Raw genomic sequence first — 17,397 nt, 5'->3', positions numbered from 1 at the left:
AAGAAAAGAGAAGAATGGAAATTTGTACCAGGCTCAATTAAGGACAGTAAGGAGGAGCACATTAGGAGTTGCCTGAAAACTGTAGCATTAAGAGCACAGTAGCTCATGTTCCTTTAGGAAGAAAAGTCTGACGAGTTCATACCAGATATGAGGGCTGATAACAACAGAAAGTTAATAGTAGCTACAGTAGCACAGTTTTACATTAGAAAAATGAACTGGAAGGTCCCTATATGGACATTTATTTGTAGTGGCCAGTACCCACACTGGCAAGAGAAAACTGTATAGGCTTCAGTGTTTCTCTTAATTAGTGACAGGATGCTTGGGCAACTCAAGTTGGATTCTCTTAACAACCTAGAAATGGCAAACAGTGAGAAGTTACTTGCCATCAGTGCCAAATATAACTAAAAATTACATGTCAAGGACAAAAGACCAAAGACACTGACAAACTCATATGAGGAAATGAAAAATTAATGATAAATGCTGTTATTGTCTTATAATTACATCAAGCTACAGGGGAAAAATATAAAGAGCCAGAGATATAACACTGAATGGATAGGTATTCCTAGTGCTTAGGAAAATGAGTCAAACGTTACTAGTCACAGGTAAGGCCAGTGTGGTAAACCCATGCCCAGTTATAGAAACTGTATTTTAAGTAAGCACATAAAATGGAGGCAGGCAAGTATTACAATATAAAGGCCACATCAGCGGTCATGCAAAGAAATCTTGGGGGATGTCTATTTGTCATTTCCTGCAAGAATATATGAAGGTATACAAGACTGACAGTTATTACTACTACCATTCAAGCAATACGTTTCAGGAGCATAGCATTTAAGAAAGTGGTTACAACTGTCCAGATTTTTGCATCATATTTTTGGTCTGTTCCTAACGAAATTTGTGGTTTTCTTTCAAATCACTGAAGACTGAAGTCACTAAATGATAACATAATTTGAGTTTCAGACTTCTTATCCTTCCGAATATGCACTCTAACTCAAACCCTGTTATTCTAACAGTTTTCTAAGTTTATAAAAGCAATATTTAAAATTTACCCCTATCATACCTCTCAACTGTCCAAATTTTCACCTTATATTTTTTTCTGTCCCTCCCAAAATGTGTGGGTTTCTGGCAAATTACTGAGGATTTACGTCACCAAATAATGACACATATTTAACTTTCAGACTTCATATCCTTCAGAAAAACACATGCTACCACAGATCCTGGTATTATAGTAACTTTCTGCCTTTATAAGAGCAATATTTAAAACCTATCCCTATTTTGGGGCCTTTGTCCCATGATTATTTTAGGTTTTGTCCAGATTTCTTGCGCTAAAAGGTTGAGAGGTATGGCAGTGTTCAGGCTAATTTGGTTACAGGAAACACATCTAATTGTAGAATGCAAAAGCTGCATGTAAAAACATGTGAGTAGTTGTACATCCCAAGTGGAAGTGGGTGTGATCACATCTTTTTTTACCTCTGACATTTGCTTTACAGTTAAGAGATTCATACATACCTCTCAACTGTACAGATTTTCACAAAATGTCCAGATTTTTACCTCAGACAGTCCCTCTGTTTCTCATAAAACTGTGGTTTTCTGGAAAATCACTGGCCAATCATTGAGGATTGCCATCAGAAAATAATGGCAGACATTTGAGTTTCAGACTTCATATCCTTCAGAAAATTCATGCTTAATGCAAAACCTCTTATTCTATCAACTTTCTAAGTTTGTAAGAGAAAGATTTAGAAATTGTCCGTTTCTTTGAGCTTTTGTCCCTCATTATTTGTGGCTATTTCCAGGTTCCTTGCTCTAAGAGGTTGAGAGGTATGGATCCATAGTACTGATCAAAACAGGCAAAGTAACTATGAATACCTCTCAGCTATACATATTTTCACCTCATATTTTGGATTGTTCTCATAAAATGTGTGGGTTTTCTAACAAATCAAAATGGACTGAATTCACTAAATAATGACAGACATATGAGTTTCAGATTTCATATCCTTTAGAAAATGCATGCAAATTCAAAGCATTTTATATTACAGTAACTAAGTTTATAACTGCAACATATATTTGAAATGTGTCCCTTTTGGGGCCTTTGACACCTCCCCCATTATTTTTGGCTTTGTCCAAATTTCTTGTGCTGAGAGGTAGAGTGGGATGATTACAAGATGCACTTTTTACTGAACTGTATCTTAATACTAAATACTTAAAAGAAGTATTACTTTTACAGACTTGGAAAGTTGATAGAATAACAGGCTTTGCATTAGCATGAATTTTCTGAACGGTATAAAGTTTGAAACTCAAATGTCTGTCATTATTTTCTAACTTCAGTCTTTAATGATTTGCCACTAATATTGCCAGAAAACCACAACTTTATGAAAAAATGGACCAAACATATGAAGCAAAAATCTGGACATTGTTTGAAAATCTGTACAGTTGAGAGGTATGGGTTTGTCTCGTGATTATCCCGTTCGTTCCCTACAGCTCAGTAAAGTAAGGATCACTACCTGCATCAAGACTTTAACACACAAAAGCACGATGACTGTGAAAACAGTGTGTACTACAACTTGTTAAACAATAATTTAACAACCCTTCATCCCATTTTTTCCTTAATAAAACTTAAGATAAAGCACACTTCGCCACCAGTTAGCTATTTATTTTCTTGACGTTGCTTTCTAATGGGGGGGGGGGGGTGGGCAGCAATGTTCCTTAACCCATGACAACAGAGTCCATTTTACAAAGCATAATGGAAAGCACCAATGTTATTAAACGCCGACATACTAAGAAACAGTGTGTTCCTGCTTAACTGTACATGTAAGGAAGCTCACTGTTCACGTTCTAAGTATACTTACTAATTAAAGGTGCATATGACCATTTCCAGCAAATACAACAAACTCTAATTAACCGCCAGAGTTCTTAAATAGAAGAACAAACAGTGCAAACTTTACTCGCTCTGTTTATAATGACAAACGTTATGTTACATGTCGAAACATTAAGAGCTTTACACAGTCATGGCTTCTCTTGACAATGAGTCCGAGTATATTGACTGGGAATTGTAGTCCATCTTTTCCTCGACTGTCGATGGCCGAAAAACTACAATTCCCAACATGCTTTGAATAATATTGTTAGTTCATTGCATCAGACTGGAAGTAGTACCGGTGTGTTCGTGCATGTGTTATATGAGTTTCATTGTAAATTTGGTGTCGATTATCGAGTTAATATTTAAGTAATTGTGCGTCTGAGAAGGAAAATGAAGCTGTATTGGAGCGAAGGAACCCCACAAAGCTTTAAAGTGCTTGCGGCTATCGCCGGGCTGTCAGCTCCAACTGTTGAACTGCAGTGTGTTGGTCAAGAAGGTAAGTAAGGGATCTGGCATACGAGCATGTCACGCTATTCAGTACCTGGGCATTAATGGCTTTAATGTGCTAAATTGAGTAATATTTTGTATGTTCAGAGCGCAGCCTGCAGAGAAGCCGGGAGCAGAAGTTTGTTAAAGTGTATAGTGTTGAAATGAGTCACACTTTTTCTAAATGACAGATGTTAGCCGAGTGGAGAATGTTTATAGGTTATTACTAGGCTAACTGCCTTTATGGGCTATTTTAAGCAAATCTAGCTACCCCATGTGAGAATCAAACCATGTACATTGTGTCTGTAAGGTAAAAATCGTAACCTTTATGCCAACCGTAATAGGGTATGGCTTTTAAACCACCAACAGGTTCATAGTTATTAGGCATCTCATTCAAAGGAGGACACACTCACCATGCAGCACCCCATCCCTTAGTAAAGGGCAGGGCATTATCAGCACTCCCTTTGTATGCTGTGGTAGTAGACCACAGGCAAGTATGCTACCTGTTGTGCTACTAAACTGCTTTAATGTACTAATGGAAAAAAAATTGCAATGGATGTAAGGGAGCTCATGAACATGTTACTGTATCTAGTACTTTATTTTATTTATATTTCTTTTATTTTATTTTCAGTTTGGTAACCGGGGAAGTCCATTGGGCCATGAAGAGCCCGTTTTCAGTGGAGCCCCAGGGAGAAAAGCTGCAGAGAACAATCAGTTCTAGATAGTATGTAGCGTACAGTAAAATAACGTACACTAAAAGTGTACAATAAAATAACATGCAGTAAATTCACAGAGAACATATAGCATACAATACAATAATCAGACATTACTTTGGATAAATATTTCTTTTTTGGGGGTGGGGGTTTGTTTCCCAAGTAAAATAATTATTTTATGAAAAATTGACTAAAATTCTGGAAGGGACTTAAAAATAGTAGCCAGTGCTGATAGTAGCCCAGCTGCTCTTTGGCATTTCACTGTACACCTAAAGTTCAGACTGTTTCACCATATATGGTATTAATCTCAGAATTCACGTTAATCAATTAGCAGTTGTTACTTATATTTATATTGGACCTTTATGCGCCTGAACAAAGATAAGGTTAATTATAGTTATTTTTTCTTAATCCAATATAAAGTGATGCACTGCATGTCTGGTGAAGGTGAAGACTCCCTGCACAAATGCTTTTATGAAATTGCAAGTTTCAGATGAGGAACTATAACCTGCACAAGCTAGCAGTTTTAAAACATGACCCTCCTCAAGCTCAATCTAGAATTAAAAAGGCTTATTGTTAATAAGAACCTCTTTCGTTTTGTTAGTATGTGAGGGAGTTTTTTTTTTTTTTTTTTTTTTTTGAAAATCTCACTGACTGACTGGAACACCCTACCAAATATTAGCTCCACCACAGCTTACTTGCAGCAAAATGAAGCGTTATCTGCGTGATTCTTACAGTCTGCCTTCGTGATCTAGGCTAACATTACAACATAACTTCCTGTTAGAAGTGCCTGCAGTTGTTTAATCCCACACACACTATTCTGTGTATTACTGCTGAGTTCTACTAGATTGGAAACATTCCCTTAAACTTCGAGTCTGATCCTACATTTTGCATCGGGGTTCAAGTTTTAGCCCCACTCCTGATCATACTGGGGATGGACTACATTAAAAACAGGTGGAAGGGACAGAGCAGTAAAGCTGCTATATGCAGATGATGTGGCACTACAGGTAGATTATCAACAGGAAATTCAACAAATAACAGGGGACTGGAATGCAAAACTTAAGGCTCGTGGGATGAATCTGAGTAGAGAAAAGACAGTGGTCATGGCAACAGTTTGGTGAAATCAGAATAAGCTGAAAACTGAGATACAAGAGGAAAACAGTGAAGCAGGTATATATATGTATTGACTCTATATATGGGACTATGTGGAGAATCATCATTTCACTTCTCTGTGTGTCTTTGGGATACAGAAGGTCACGGGAATGACATGCAGATTCAAAGCAAAAAGCACTCCAGAATGGAACCAAAATGGAGAACCTAGTGACAAGTAAGCATGATTTTTCTTTTCTTTCAAGACTTGCTTCTCTTCACCATTGTAGCATTTTGCATTTAATTTACTTTCAAACTTCTCTCTCTGTTGATTTGCAGTGTCAAATATTATGTATTGATGCTTTGCTTGACTTTTTCAGGAGACATTTCAAGTAAATGTTTTTCATTGATCCTGGGATTTTTCTTTGTAAGTTCATGAACTGACATTTTGTATAGTTTTCTTGTTTCAGACAACTTTGGTTTGTAGGTGGAGAAAAATAAACTAATCCAAACCGTCAGCTCTCTCTCACCAGTGTGAAGTTGTAAAAAAAACAACTGTAGGCATTTTAACTTGATCATTAGCTTCTTGTAGAAACTGTAAGAAGCCACTAACTGTTAAATTTGTGCTAGGAACTAGCTGAAAAAGTTGCACAACTTTTTTATAATTTTCTAAAAAAACAATACAAGTAATGCATGTAACATTAGTTAATACAGTGTTAACGTAAATTAGGACAAAACTGATGAAATGGATGACAATCATAAAGAAAAAAAATTAAAAAGGAGGATAACATAAGGGAAAAAGAAAACAAAATAAGAAAAGGAGGATAAACAGCATAAAGAAAAAAAAAACTGAACTATTTTCCCGCTGGCAATTAACATAATTAAAATATAGTGACCATCCGAGAGCAAAGGTGCATCTTTCCACTGCTTCAAAGCCATTCTCTTTGTGGTAATAGAATTTAAAGAAAATTGTCTTTCTTCTTTTCAGATTCCTCCAGCATATCTAAGCGAAAAATATCAGGTTTGAAAGGCAGTGTTTTTTTTTTTTTTTTTTAAATCAGCAAAGTAATCCATTTACATGTTAATTTCCAGTACACTTGAACATAGTACACATTGTTATCAGCATGTTCTTAACAGTGCCAGCACAGTGATGTACTGAAATATTTCATTAAGAATATCATATATGGATTGAAATGTATATTGTAAATAATTTTAAATTTGTATTGAAGTAGTACAGGTAGACTTGTGTAATTGTGTATTGTAACATCATTGCATTTCAAAAATTTAGATTTTTAAATTACTCTCCCATGTATGTTTCCCTGGATACACTTCACAAGTAGATAACAGTAATATATAAACTATTGATATTTTTTTGTCCTTATTGATTTTAATTTTATCTACATTGGGCTTATGTAATTTTGTGTATAATATAGAAAGTAATGTATTGTATTGTATTGTTTTGCAAAGCATTTTTTATATTCTTCCCATGTATAATGTTTATACTGAGGCATAATGTATTTTAGAATGGGAAAATAATCTTGGATTTTGTGTGATTGTCAAGAGTAAGCTACATATTTAAACAAATTCATGATATTTCCTTTAAAAGATATTCTAAACTTTAATATAGGAGTGTAAACTGATGAGAAAATAAAGTACATGTAAAAGGGAGATTTTGAATTGAAAATATTTTATATTACTATAAATAAATTTATTAGAACTGAAAATATTGCTAAAAACAGAGGCTGAGATATTATAAAGAGCTGGTATATTCATTCCACCACACTGAAGTGACACGTGATGTCTTCCAAGATGCTCTATGAGATCCTCCTCTCCATAAAAAAAATTTGAATTGCTTGTTTTATATTTAGTGCTAGGGGGATAGCAAGTTTTATAAAGGAAAGAAAACGATGGGTAAAATTGTCATTTGTTAGCATTTAATCCACATAACATGGAAGAGTATTTAATGTATCAATCTTGTGGATAATTTTATTGTAATAAAGTTTATACGTGCTCTAAAGAGTTTGCAAATTTTTTATTGTATTGAAATTCTAAAAATTTAAAAGTTGAGTATAGTATAATGAATTACTGTGAAAACTAATGTATAATGTAATACATTCTGATTTTGATAGTAATATAACACGCTATCTTTTCACATTCATCTAACTCGTTAATTACCCGCATATCTTATAATACTGATAATGTGTCATCAGCATATGCAATTAAATTATGTTGAGTTTTATCAATTATGAGGGTTTAATAAACAGTCATTTGAGTAATAAGGAGTTGATAGCTATAATAAATAGAGAAGAAGACATTGTACACCCCTGCCTGATGCCATTGACAACAGGCAAACTTTTAAGTAAAATGCTGTTGATCTTTATTTTACATGCCATGGGTTTGCTTAAATTCTGTACTATAAGAATAGATCTTGGGTAACTTGCGCTACTTTAGCACCGTCCAGGTAAAGGAGTTATTAACATAGTCAAAGGCTTTAGACACATTTAAGTTAATTAGGTCATTTGTAAATGCTCTGCTTCATGGCATTCAACATATTACATAATAATTTGTAATTGTTTGCTTATATTGCAAATAGAGTGTTTGGGACAGAAACCAAATTGTGTTGGAACGATGACTTTATTTGCATTTTGTACCATTTTTTTTCTTAATGGCTGAAGCTATAATACTATAATCATTATTTAATACTGATGTGGGTTTACAATGTTTACCTGTTTTGTCTTATTTAAGAATTAAAATATCTTCTGTTGTACTCCTAGAATTAGGAGTAGGCTAGTTAAGAATCATGAACTACTGAGTTAATTGATGGTTATAGGAACAGGTTCTTCAGAAGAGGTAATATAGAATTCAACAATGAAGCCACACAGACCTGATCCATTATTATTTTAAATTAATTTTATGTGTTTTTTAATGTTTTGTATAGTAATAGGGGTATATATTTGCTTTCCATGGAAAAACACATCTTTAGCCTGTTTATTTCATTTAAGTCTTGACTCCACTAAGTAGCTCACGAAGATAGTAATTAACTCTGTTTTTCTTGCTGTGCTTAGTTTATTGGTTTTCTGGTTGTATATCTCTATAGTAATATTGTTATGATATTAAGCTTCTAAAACGTCAAATTTATTGGGAGTATAGCAAACTTTTGTTGAAGGAATTCTTACCCTTAAGTGTATAATTTAACTCCTCATATTTTTGTTTTATTATATTTTACCATTTATGAATGTGTTTTATCATAATTAATAGTAATAAGCTTAGCACATCAGTTTCTGCATCAGTTAGTATTATTTCACTGTGAAAGCTCTTCTTATACAAATTAATTTCCTTAAAAATAAGCCTATAAATGTAAGCTTTAAAAGCATCCCATTTGATGAGTAAGGGAATGGGAAAATTCTTGTGGAAGTGCCCAGAGCTTCTTATCTCTGTACAGATATGTTGACATACAACTTGTACATTATAAGAGAAGAATGTATGTAGAGATAGGTGTGTGAAACTGCAACTGTGTAAAAGTCTTACATGTCAAGTGTTGCAAATTATGCATAAGCTGCTGGTAGGAAGAATATAACAGAATTTACTTGTTATTTGTGATTGTAACTTTCAAGTAGCAAAATGGCTGCTTTGTCAGTTTATCATGGAATGTAAATAGCCTTGCAATCACATAAAAAGTAGAGTAGTGAACTATATTAAGAAGTATAGGGTGCAAGTCCATGTTGAAGGAGATGCATTTAGATAGAAGTAAACATTTGAATTTGGATAAAATAAGAAAAGAATGTCAGTGTATAAATAGGATTTGGCAGCATATCAACTGCAAAGTAAAAAGGTGTCATATTGATAGGAGGATACATGAGCAACTTGATTTCCTGTAGTTTAGCCCTAGCAGTGCTTATCTAATCTAAAGTTACTACTCCCACAGAGCATGGTAACTTTTGCCTGGCAGTGTTTTAAATTTTCATCCATATGCCAGCAAGATTTCTTAATTTTTTTCTGGATTTCTTCTATTGTTTTGGTGGTGATTGAATATGGTTATGAGGAACTGAAAGCTCATTTTTTTCAGTTTTTGTTGTTGTTTATTCTGGTCATTCCTTTGCCCTGTAGGTAACTGTAGCCCGGTAGAACTTAATTAATTCAGTATTTTCCTCAGCTTTACAGAATAGGAGGGGTTAGGCAAGGTATGGCCATATTCATTTGCTTACCCTAATAATTACAGTGGGGAAAATCTTTACTTACCATATACAGTTCATGTTAACAGAACAATTGCATGAACCAATAAGTTTTAACAGTCCATGTGTCAGCTTCTCCTCCAACCAGATATCTTCCAAGGTTCTGTCTGTTAACAGATTTATGAAGTAATATGAAGTAATGTTCTAATCTTGAGAATAATGCTTTGAATTGTGCTCTTTCATGTTTTCATGGATCTTACTGCTGGGAATGTCTGAATATCTTCATTGTTATTGTTATGTGGTACCCCTGACAGGTGTGTATATACCTAAAACAGGTTAACTAAACTGCAGTACAGTACATTGAAAACGCAGAATGTAATATATTTGAATTGTATTACATATCCGTCTGTGTTCATTCACCCCACCTTCCCCAGCACTTATCCAGCTAGTGCCGACTTGAGTAGGTAGGCCTAGGGTATAGGTTAATGATGGGTCTCCCTACTGAGTTCAGATTAATATCCCCCTTGTACAGCCAAATGTCTGGAGGCTTTGCGAGTCTAGATAGTTTGATAACAGAATCTCAAATATGTGCATGGCTGACAAAGCAATTAAAATCATACATTTTTTATATAAAATGACAGACGATTTATTCTGAGAAAAAAATGTATTATTTTTTGCTTATTTTGTAAGAAGCCAGTTGTGATATGCTTCAGATACATACTGACTTTCAGCCTGAAAAAATGCAAAATGTATGTTGCTTAGAAACCCAGTGGCAAAAAGAGCTCCCAAATGGCTATAAAAGTATTTAGGTGATGCACTGTAGTAGTATAGTACCATGTTTTGTAACCATGTAAATATTACAGTAAAATTAGCAAAACATTTCACTTTTCTGTGCTACAAAATGAGCTGGTGATTCCAGGCATAAACATAAATACACAACTTTACTGTCATGTCTTGTACTCACAGTGGTGGTGGTGCTGCGTTAGCGTTGTCGCCTCACAGTAAGACGTTGTCCTGTTCGATTCTCAGCTAAAGCGTCGTCTGTGTGGAGACATGCATGAATGGGTGTACCTTAGTTGAAGGTTGTGCATCAGGGCTGGCAACTCGGCACGTAAAAATCTACTGCCAATCATTAGCGGACCGGAGTTCCGCTGTGGCGACCCCTAACCTAGAAAAGCCGAAAGACACAACTGTCATGTCTTGTACTTCACTGCATGGGAGTCCTAATTGGAAGAAGTCATAATTCTATTGACAGAACAACTTCCTTATTCATGACAAGTGAATACAATTTTCACTTCTTATGCAATGAAGAGTCAATAAAGCATTCCAGTCCATTTTCTGCTCTGCATATTGAGCAGAAGTTCAGCACAGTACCTACAGTAGTAAGAGTATAATGCAAAATTTTAGACTGTGTCAGCAAAAACACGTGACCCAGTACACTTGGTACCTATAAATAAAATTACATATTTCAGCCTGTTTTTGATATTTCAGTATGAAACTTTCAGACCTGAACAGGTTGCTCAACTAGAAGATGCATGCAAAGCTGCTTTTCTCCCCATAGGGATTTTAATGCAGCATAACAATGAATTTGATTATTCCCCTTTAAAGAGTGGTATTTTACCTATGATTATTGAAGTAATGTATGATTTTTCTTTTGCTTTAGTTAGAACTTGATGCACATATATTCTGGAAATTTACCTTCACCTGGCCTTTGGAATAAAGGCCAAATAACCCCTCATTGGAATGCTGGATTGTGACAACAAAGTTTTCTAAAACGCAGAGTTTGCTGCCTGAATGTAAGACTGTATGTTGGTACCACTGTCATAATAAAAATACCCAAGTAGTCCTGGTAAGATACTCTGACACAAAACGCATTCAAGCATGTCACTCTACTACTGAATCTCTCTCTTAATTTATATGGCAGTATACTGCCTATGTCTGTGTAAAAAGTGTAGGGGCTGTTCTGTGTGCAGTAACATAAACATCTCCTTGCCTGCTGAAACTTTACTTCTGGGGTAATGACAACACAAACAAAACAAATTTTGATATGGACATTCCATGAAATTCAGACAAAGCTTTGCACACTGAAAGGAAACTGAGTATAATGCAACTTCTGACCTATTCAAATGATCAGATAGGCATACTGCTAGAAGCTGTGGTGCAGTGTTATATCTTTGAAGCAATATGAGATTTTGTAGTAAATTTTTTGAACAACAAATCTAAAAGACCTTTCTCGTACTCCACATTACATTTAAACCACATTTCAAAATGCATCATCTCAACCAAGCCCAATTGAAATGCTTTCAAGCCAACCACATACCATAACCAGTCTTACCCTCTCACACATTCCTTTAACAGCTCACCCCCTTCTCAGGACTTCCAGTTCCCAAGGTGGCCTCACTCAGCCTCTGTGCATTTCTGGCCAGTGCCAAGTGCAAGACGTTTTTCATTATGCTAGCCCCATAATATTAGGGATACTTTCTTGAGCCTTATGGCTTGACGGGCTGCTTCATCACTTTTCCCTCCTTCCTTTGATTCTTATATTGCTTATCATGGCAGTATTAGATGAAGTCACAATGAGTGTTCTGGCCTAAGTGGCCACAATAGGTCTGATTCTCAGTCTTACTTCCATGGGTTCATAGGCAATTAATAGACTATTCATTTATGAATGTCTTAAGAAACCTAGCCTTACATGCCTTTAGTATTGTTTTTGGCTCTTGTGTTTGAGTAACCCAGAGGTGGGCAGATTAAGACTGTGTTGGGATATTTGCTTGTTGCCCCTATCCATGAGGTACATGGGTGAATTTGCAGTGCCCTATCCATTTAACATTTGAATAGAGTAAAAGAAATACTTTGCCTTATGTGGAGTGGAAGGCTGTTCCATAGAAACTATTTTCTGTGATACACACCTTTCCTTCCAATGTATCCTGTTTATGTTGCAAAAGAGCTTGAGATCCCTTGAACAAGTGTTCATGCGTCCATTGGGCTAAAGGCAGAAAGGGTAAGGACTATTAAGGACCTCTACACAAGGAAGACGTTGCCTATCCACAACAGTTATGATATGGAGAAGAGGGACAAGGCTTTGAGATGGTCTGCATAGTTTTTATTATTTAGGTTCTTGATATTTTTGTGAGAAAGCATTGTAGTCCTTCCAGTTGTGACAAGTGTTTGGACAGATACATATTAAAATCAACATTGCATTAAATGATTGGCCTAATGAGAGCTGAGCACAGTGGAATGTTTACATCCATGGACCTGGTGTCGTACCTTATGGTATAAGTTGTTCACTGAATAAAGGACTAACTTGTAATAGTAGATACTTTGTAATCAAAGAAAAGACCATTCATTCTCTGCGTAGGTTCTCAAAGCCTGGGCTACAGGATCAACTTTCAAGTGGATGTTATCTGTTATGTTTCTGAGGAATGTCATGTTTGCTGAAGGATACTATTCTACATTTTTTGGCATTAGTTTCAGTCAATGTTTTTTTTACACCAGCTGTTTGTTTGGAAAGGGTCTTCTTGGAGGATCTTGGCATCCACTAGTGAGTTAATGATGGTAACAGGTCTACAGTCATCTGCAGACATGGTTAGCCAGAAACCTTTAATATTTTCTGTGGCCTCCAAAAAGTAAATATCAAAGGGGGGGGGTGGCCCAAGGGCTAAACCCTGGGGTGTACTAGTAGTGACAGGCCTTTTGGAGGATGTAGAACATCTCACCCTAATTTCCCGAGTTCTAATTGTGAGCCAGTTAGCGGTCCAGTGATATAGGGATTTAATTTTAGCTGGGTGAGTTTATCTATGTTACTTGAATAAAGGATGTTTGTGAGGTCTAAATATGTGGTGCGTTTTGATTTGCCCTCATCCATTGTTTCAATAACCTTGAATAAGTCAAGCAGGTTAAATAGTTCGGATCTGCCCTTTGAATCCAAACTGACTTGGGTCAAGAGTTTTGAGATTATCCATGTCCTTATTGATTGTATAATAATCCGTTCCATAGCATTACAGATGAGTGTGGTTAGGCTTATGGGTCTGTAATTTATTTTTATTTTATTTATTTAACATTTGTTTACTGGGAGGTCTGACTGGTCTATCCCAGGGAGAAAAGCTCCACATAAAAGTACACAGTAAACAATTTAAGAATAAACAAAGTAGCAGTGCAATAGTATATAATAATGCTTATCAATTTACATACATCCTACATCAAAACATTTTGGATTTTGCAGCAGTGTGATTGGCACAGTTTGTTTAACAGAGCAATGTTTAACCGAGCAATTGTATCTTACAGAGCATTAAATGCTTCATGAAAACCGTGGTTTATAACTATTTAAAGTTAAAGGATAAACTCTATAGAGGGGAAAAGGTGGGGAGGTGGTAGAAATGAGTTGGTGAAAGAATGACGAAGAAAAACAATGCTTAACAAATACTTGAGAGTATCAGAGAACAAGTGAAACATTATGGGAGTACCTGCTTCAGTTTAGCTGGGGGAGGTACATGAGCAGAGGCAATTGTAAGTTAGGTGAGCCCTGAGAAGTTATTTAAACTTGTTTGGGCTAGTAGTGTAAGGATATGCTAGGGATGGAATTCCAGACTTTGAAAATCTGGTTAGAGTAAAGAGAATCACCAAAGCTTTTGTTAGATTTAGGGACCTACAATAGGGTTTGTCAGTAAATCTTGGAGTTCTTTTATTTGAGTAGGGTTGGACAAGATTATGGAGAGCTGGGCATATGTCAGGTTTTATTATGATGGCATGGGGAGTTGTAATTTGAGGGTTAGGAGGTTGGGTAGTTCCAGACAGTTTAGTTGGCAGAGTGCAGTGTTGTGGTGGCATCTATATGATTTGGCAGTTTTGTGGTAGCAGGCCTCCAGTCTAGCTAGGCCAGTCTTTTTGAGGTTAGTACAAATGGGAGCCTCATGTAGCAAGGTAAAGAAGGAGGGTCCTAGCAATGGTTTCCTGGTGGTGTTGGTTAGGAATGGCTTGGCTCTATAGAGTGAGCCTAATTTGATGTGAGTCTAATTTGATGCGAGTCATCTTAATGACTAGTGCTACATGTTTATAAAATCTCAGGCTGCTATTGATGGTGACACTGAGTAGTTTGGTGTGAGAGATGGGTTCTGTTTTGGTTTTGTTCCCTGAGTAGATGAGAAAGGGTGGTACTTGGTTGTTGGACTTCTTGTTGGAGAAGAGAATTAATTTGGTTTTGCTTAGATTTAAAATTAGTTGAGAATCTGAGAGGTAAGATTCTTTGTCTGAGAAGGCTTTCTGGATAATTTCTTGTAGTTGTAGGGAGGGAACTTCACAGATTAAGGTAGAGTCATCTGAATATTGAATTATGGTTGCCAGGTGAGTTGCGGTGTGGAGTTTATTGGTAGATAGTAAATAGAAGTGGACCTAAAATTGATCCTTGGGGGACACCAACTGTAATGGGTAAGTGTGAGGAGAGATCATTTTGCCACTTCACAGCTTGTTGTCTTGTCAGAAAGGTAATTGTGAAACCAGGAGAGTGCAGTTTTAGGTTTAAGGATGATAGCTCATTGAGGAGCTTTTGGTGGGATACCGTGTCAAATGCTTTGGACGTGTCTAGGAAGATTGAGGCAACTCATTGCCCTTCATTTTAAGTTAATTTATTGTGTTTGTGAAGCTTAAGAGGGCAGATGTAGTGTTGTACAGGGGCTGAAAGCCATGCTGGGAGTTGGTTATCAGATCATTGCAAGTTAGATAATCCATGAGCTGGGAATGTGTACATTTTCTACAATTTTTGACAGGGGTAATATAATGGCTATTGGTCTATAGTTGGAGAATTCTGTTGAGATGCTGCCATGATGTAGGACATTTCCAGAGTTTGGGGATGTATTGCTCTCTGATCGGTTGATCAGTATTGAGACAGGGTAGGCAGTGACGTCCACTGCCATATTTAGATATGTGTTGGGTAGTTTGCCGATGGCAGGGGTTGTGGACTTTAATTTATTTAGTAGTATTTTTATGATAAGGCAGGATGGAGTGGGTGGAGAAGAGTGTCAGGAGTGATTTGTGACAGATGAGTACCAGTAAGAGTGAAAGGAAAGGTCTACAAGTATGTTATATGGGTTTAAGACAGTGGCATTGACAAAAAGGCAGGAGTTAGAGCTGGATGTGGCAGAGTTAAAGATGTTAAGATTTGCACTGGGTGTGACGAGGGTGGACAGGATCAGGAATAAGTATATTAGAGGGTCAGCCCAGGTTGGAAGGTTTGGAGACGAAGCCAAAGAGGCAAGATTATGTTGGTTTGCACATGTGCTGAGGAGGGATGCTGAGTATATTGGGGAAAAAGATGCTAAGGATGAAGCTACCAGGTAACATGCCTTCCTAAGATAAGGTTTATGGATGTGGTGAGAGAGGACATGCAGGTGGTTGGTGTGACAGAGCAAGATGCAGATGACGGGAAGAAATGGAAACAGATGATCCACAGTGGCAACCCCTAACGGGAACAGCCGAAAGATGATGATGAGTAGTATTTTGTGGTAGTTGTTTGGATAGATTTAGAGAGAGAGGATTGGTGGTAGTTTCTGTAGAGGTTAGAATAGATAGGGGACCACTGTTACCATTTAGCAGAGATAGAATGAAGTTGGTTAAGAATTAATTGAACTGGGTAGCTAGACTATTCTTAGTGTTTGTGGTAGTGGGGGTTGGAGTTTGGGATTGACCAGGTTGTAGAAGTTGTTTGATAGCACCCCAGAATTTGTGGGATTCTTATGATGCGTTTGCTGTATTCTGGTGTAATAATTTTTTTCGTCATTTTTTTTAATCTATTTTTTGGATTTGTTTCTTAAATGTTAGTAGATTTCGAAGGAGCTTTGGCTTTTGTTACCCTGGTACTGGGACTGTGCTTTGTTTCTTTGCTTGAGTAATTGTTTAGTTTCTTTAGTTAGCCATGGAGTGTAGTTGATTTTGTCTCGGACCTTTCTAAGGGGGTTAGAGAGCTTAGAATTTCAAGGAATTTGGTATTAAAGTATTCCAGAGTGGTGTCAAGATGGAGGTGTGATAACGGGGACCAGTCACATTGCTGCAGGAGTGACGTAAAAAGTAGTGGGTGAGAAGTATTTATTGTTTTGGATTTTTTTGTATATGATGTTTTTTGGAGGATTAGTATGGTGCCTAAGTAGATGGGGGGTAGGTGATCACTTAGACTGCCTGGAAGACATCCTGAGTGATAGACTAGTGAAGGCTTATTGGTTAAGTTCCAGTCTAGAGTGACTGCCTGCTACTGTGCTTATCTGTCGTAGTTGGTGCTTTTATTATTTGGGTGTATCCATAGAGATTTATGAAGCTAGAGGGGCTGTCTGAAAAGCAACTACAGCAGTCTGTGTCAATCCCCCATTGTTATGGTTTCTTGATAAAATGTGGAGGATGACCAAGAAAGCAGGTATTCAGTTATGGATAGGTTGTTCCCAGGAGGGATGTTGACTCAGATTATGATAATGCATTTTTGGGGGGTTGATCTCGAGGTGGCAGGTTAGTACTTCTGTGTTATTGAGGCCATGTGGATTTGTTTGTGTGTGTTTGAGTTTGTGTATCTGTATGTAGTATAGCTATAGCACCACCGAGTTTCTTTGTTCAGTCTAGTCTGTGGATATTGTAACCAGAGGATAGAATTTCATTGTCATTTGTATGAGCTCTTAGCTAAGTTTCTGTTAAAATTGCTATGTTAGGGGTATAGAGGGAGAGGGAAGCATGGAACTCATGTATTTTGTTTGAGGCTTCTCAAATTCATAGCGATGGTTAGAGTGCTAGGGGCATTTTGTCGTAGAGTGCTGATGATGTGGAGGTGAGTAGTGATTGGATTCCGAGGCATTTGCTGTGTTGGTTTAGGGCATGGGTTTGGGTGAATGTCTACACTTAATTTCATTTGTGGTTTTAGTTACAGGAATGGATGTTGGAATTTAGGTGGCAGCCTAGTATATTTTTGGGCTAGATGTGGGTAGGATACTAGCAGAAGGTGTGAGCAGACTTGTGTTGGAGCTATTAGAGGTGTGGTGCCATCAAAATATTGGTGAAGGTGATATGGGGGTGGAATGGGAGAAGGGGTAGGTGGGAGAGTGAAATGTGATTTGTG

At 36.8% G+C, this 17,397-nt stretch overlaps 1 protein-coding gene across 1 annotated transcript in view; it reads left to right on the top strand.

Annotated features, from left to right (window-relative positions):
- Positions 1-3,107: 3,107 nt before the first annotated feature.
- Positions 3,108-17,397, top strand: part of MARS1 (methionyl-tRNA synthetase 1) — a gene marked incomplete in the record, with an annotated part of 618,581 nt that continues 604,291 nt past the window's right edge. The window contains 1 exon segment of the mRNA XM_044083612.1: positions 3,108-3,347. Coding sequence (XP_043939547.1) covers positions 3,242-3,347 — 106 coding nt within the window.

The sequence above is a fragment of the Protopterus annectens genome, chromosome 9.part0 (genome assembly GCF_019279795.1).
Source record: "Protopterus annectens isolate FY-2018-M chromosome 9.part0, PAN1.0, whole genome shotgun sequence".
Lineage (NCBI taxonomy): Eukaryota > Metazoa > Chordata > Ceratodontiformes > Protopteridae > Protopterus > Protopterus annectens.
Note: the sequence above shows the minus strand (reverse complement) of the source record. Positions and strands in the feature narration are given on the sequence as shown.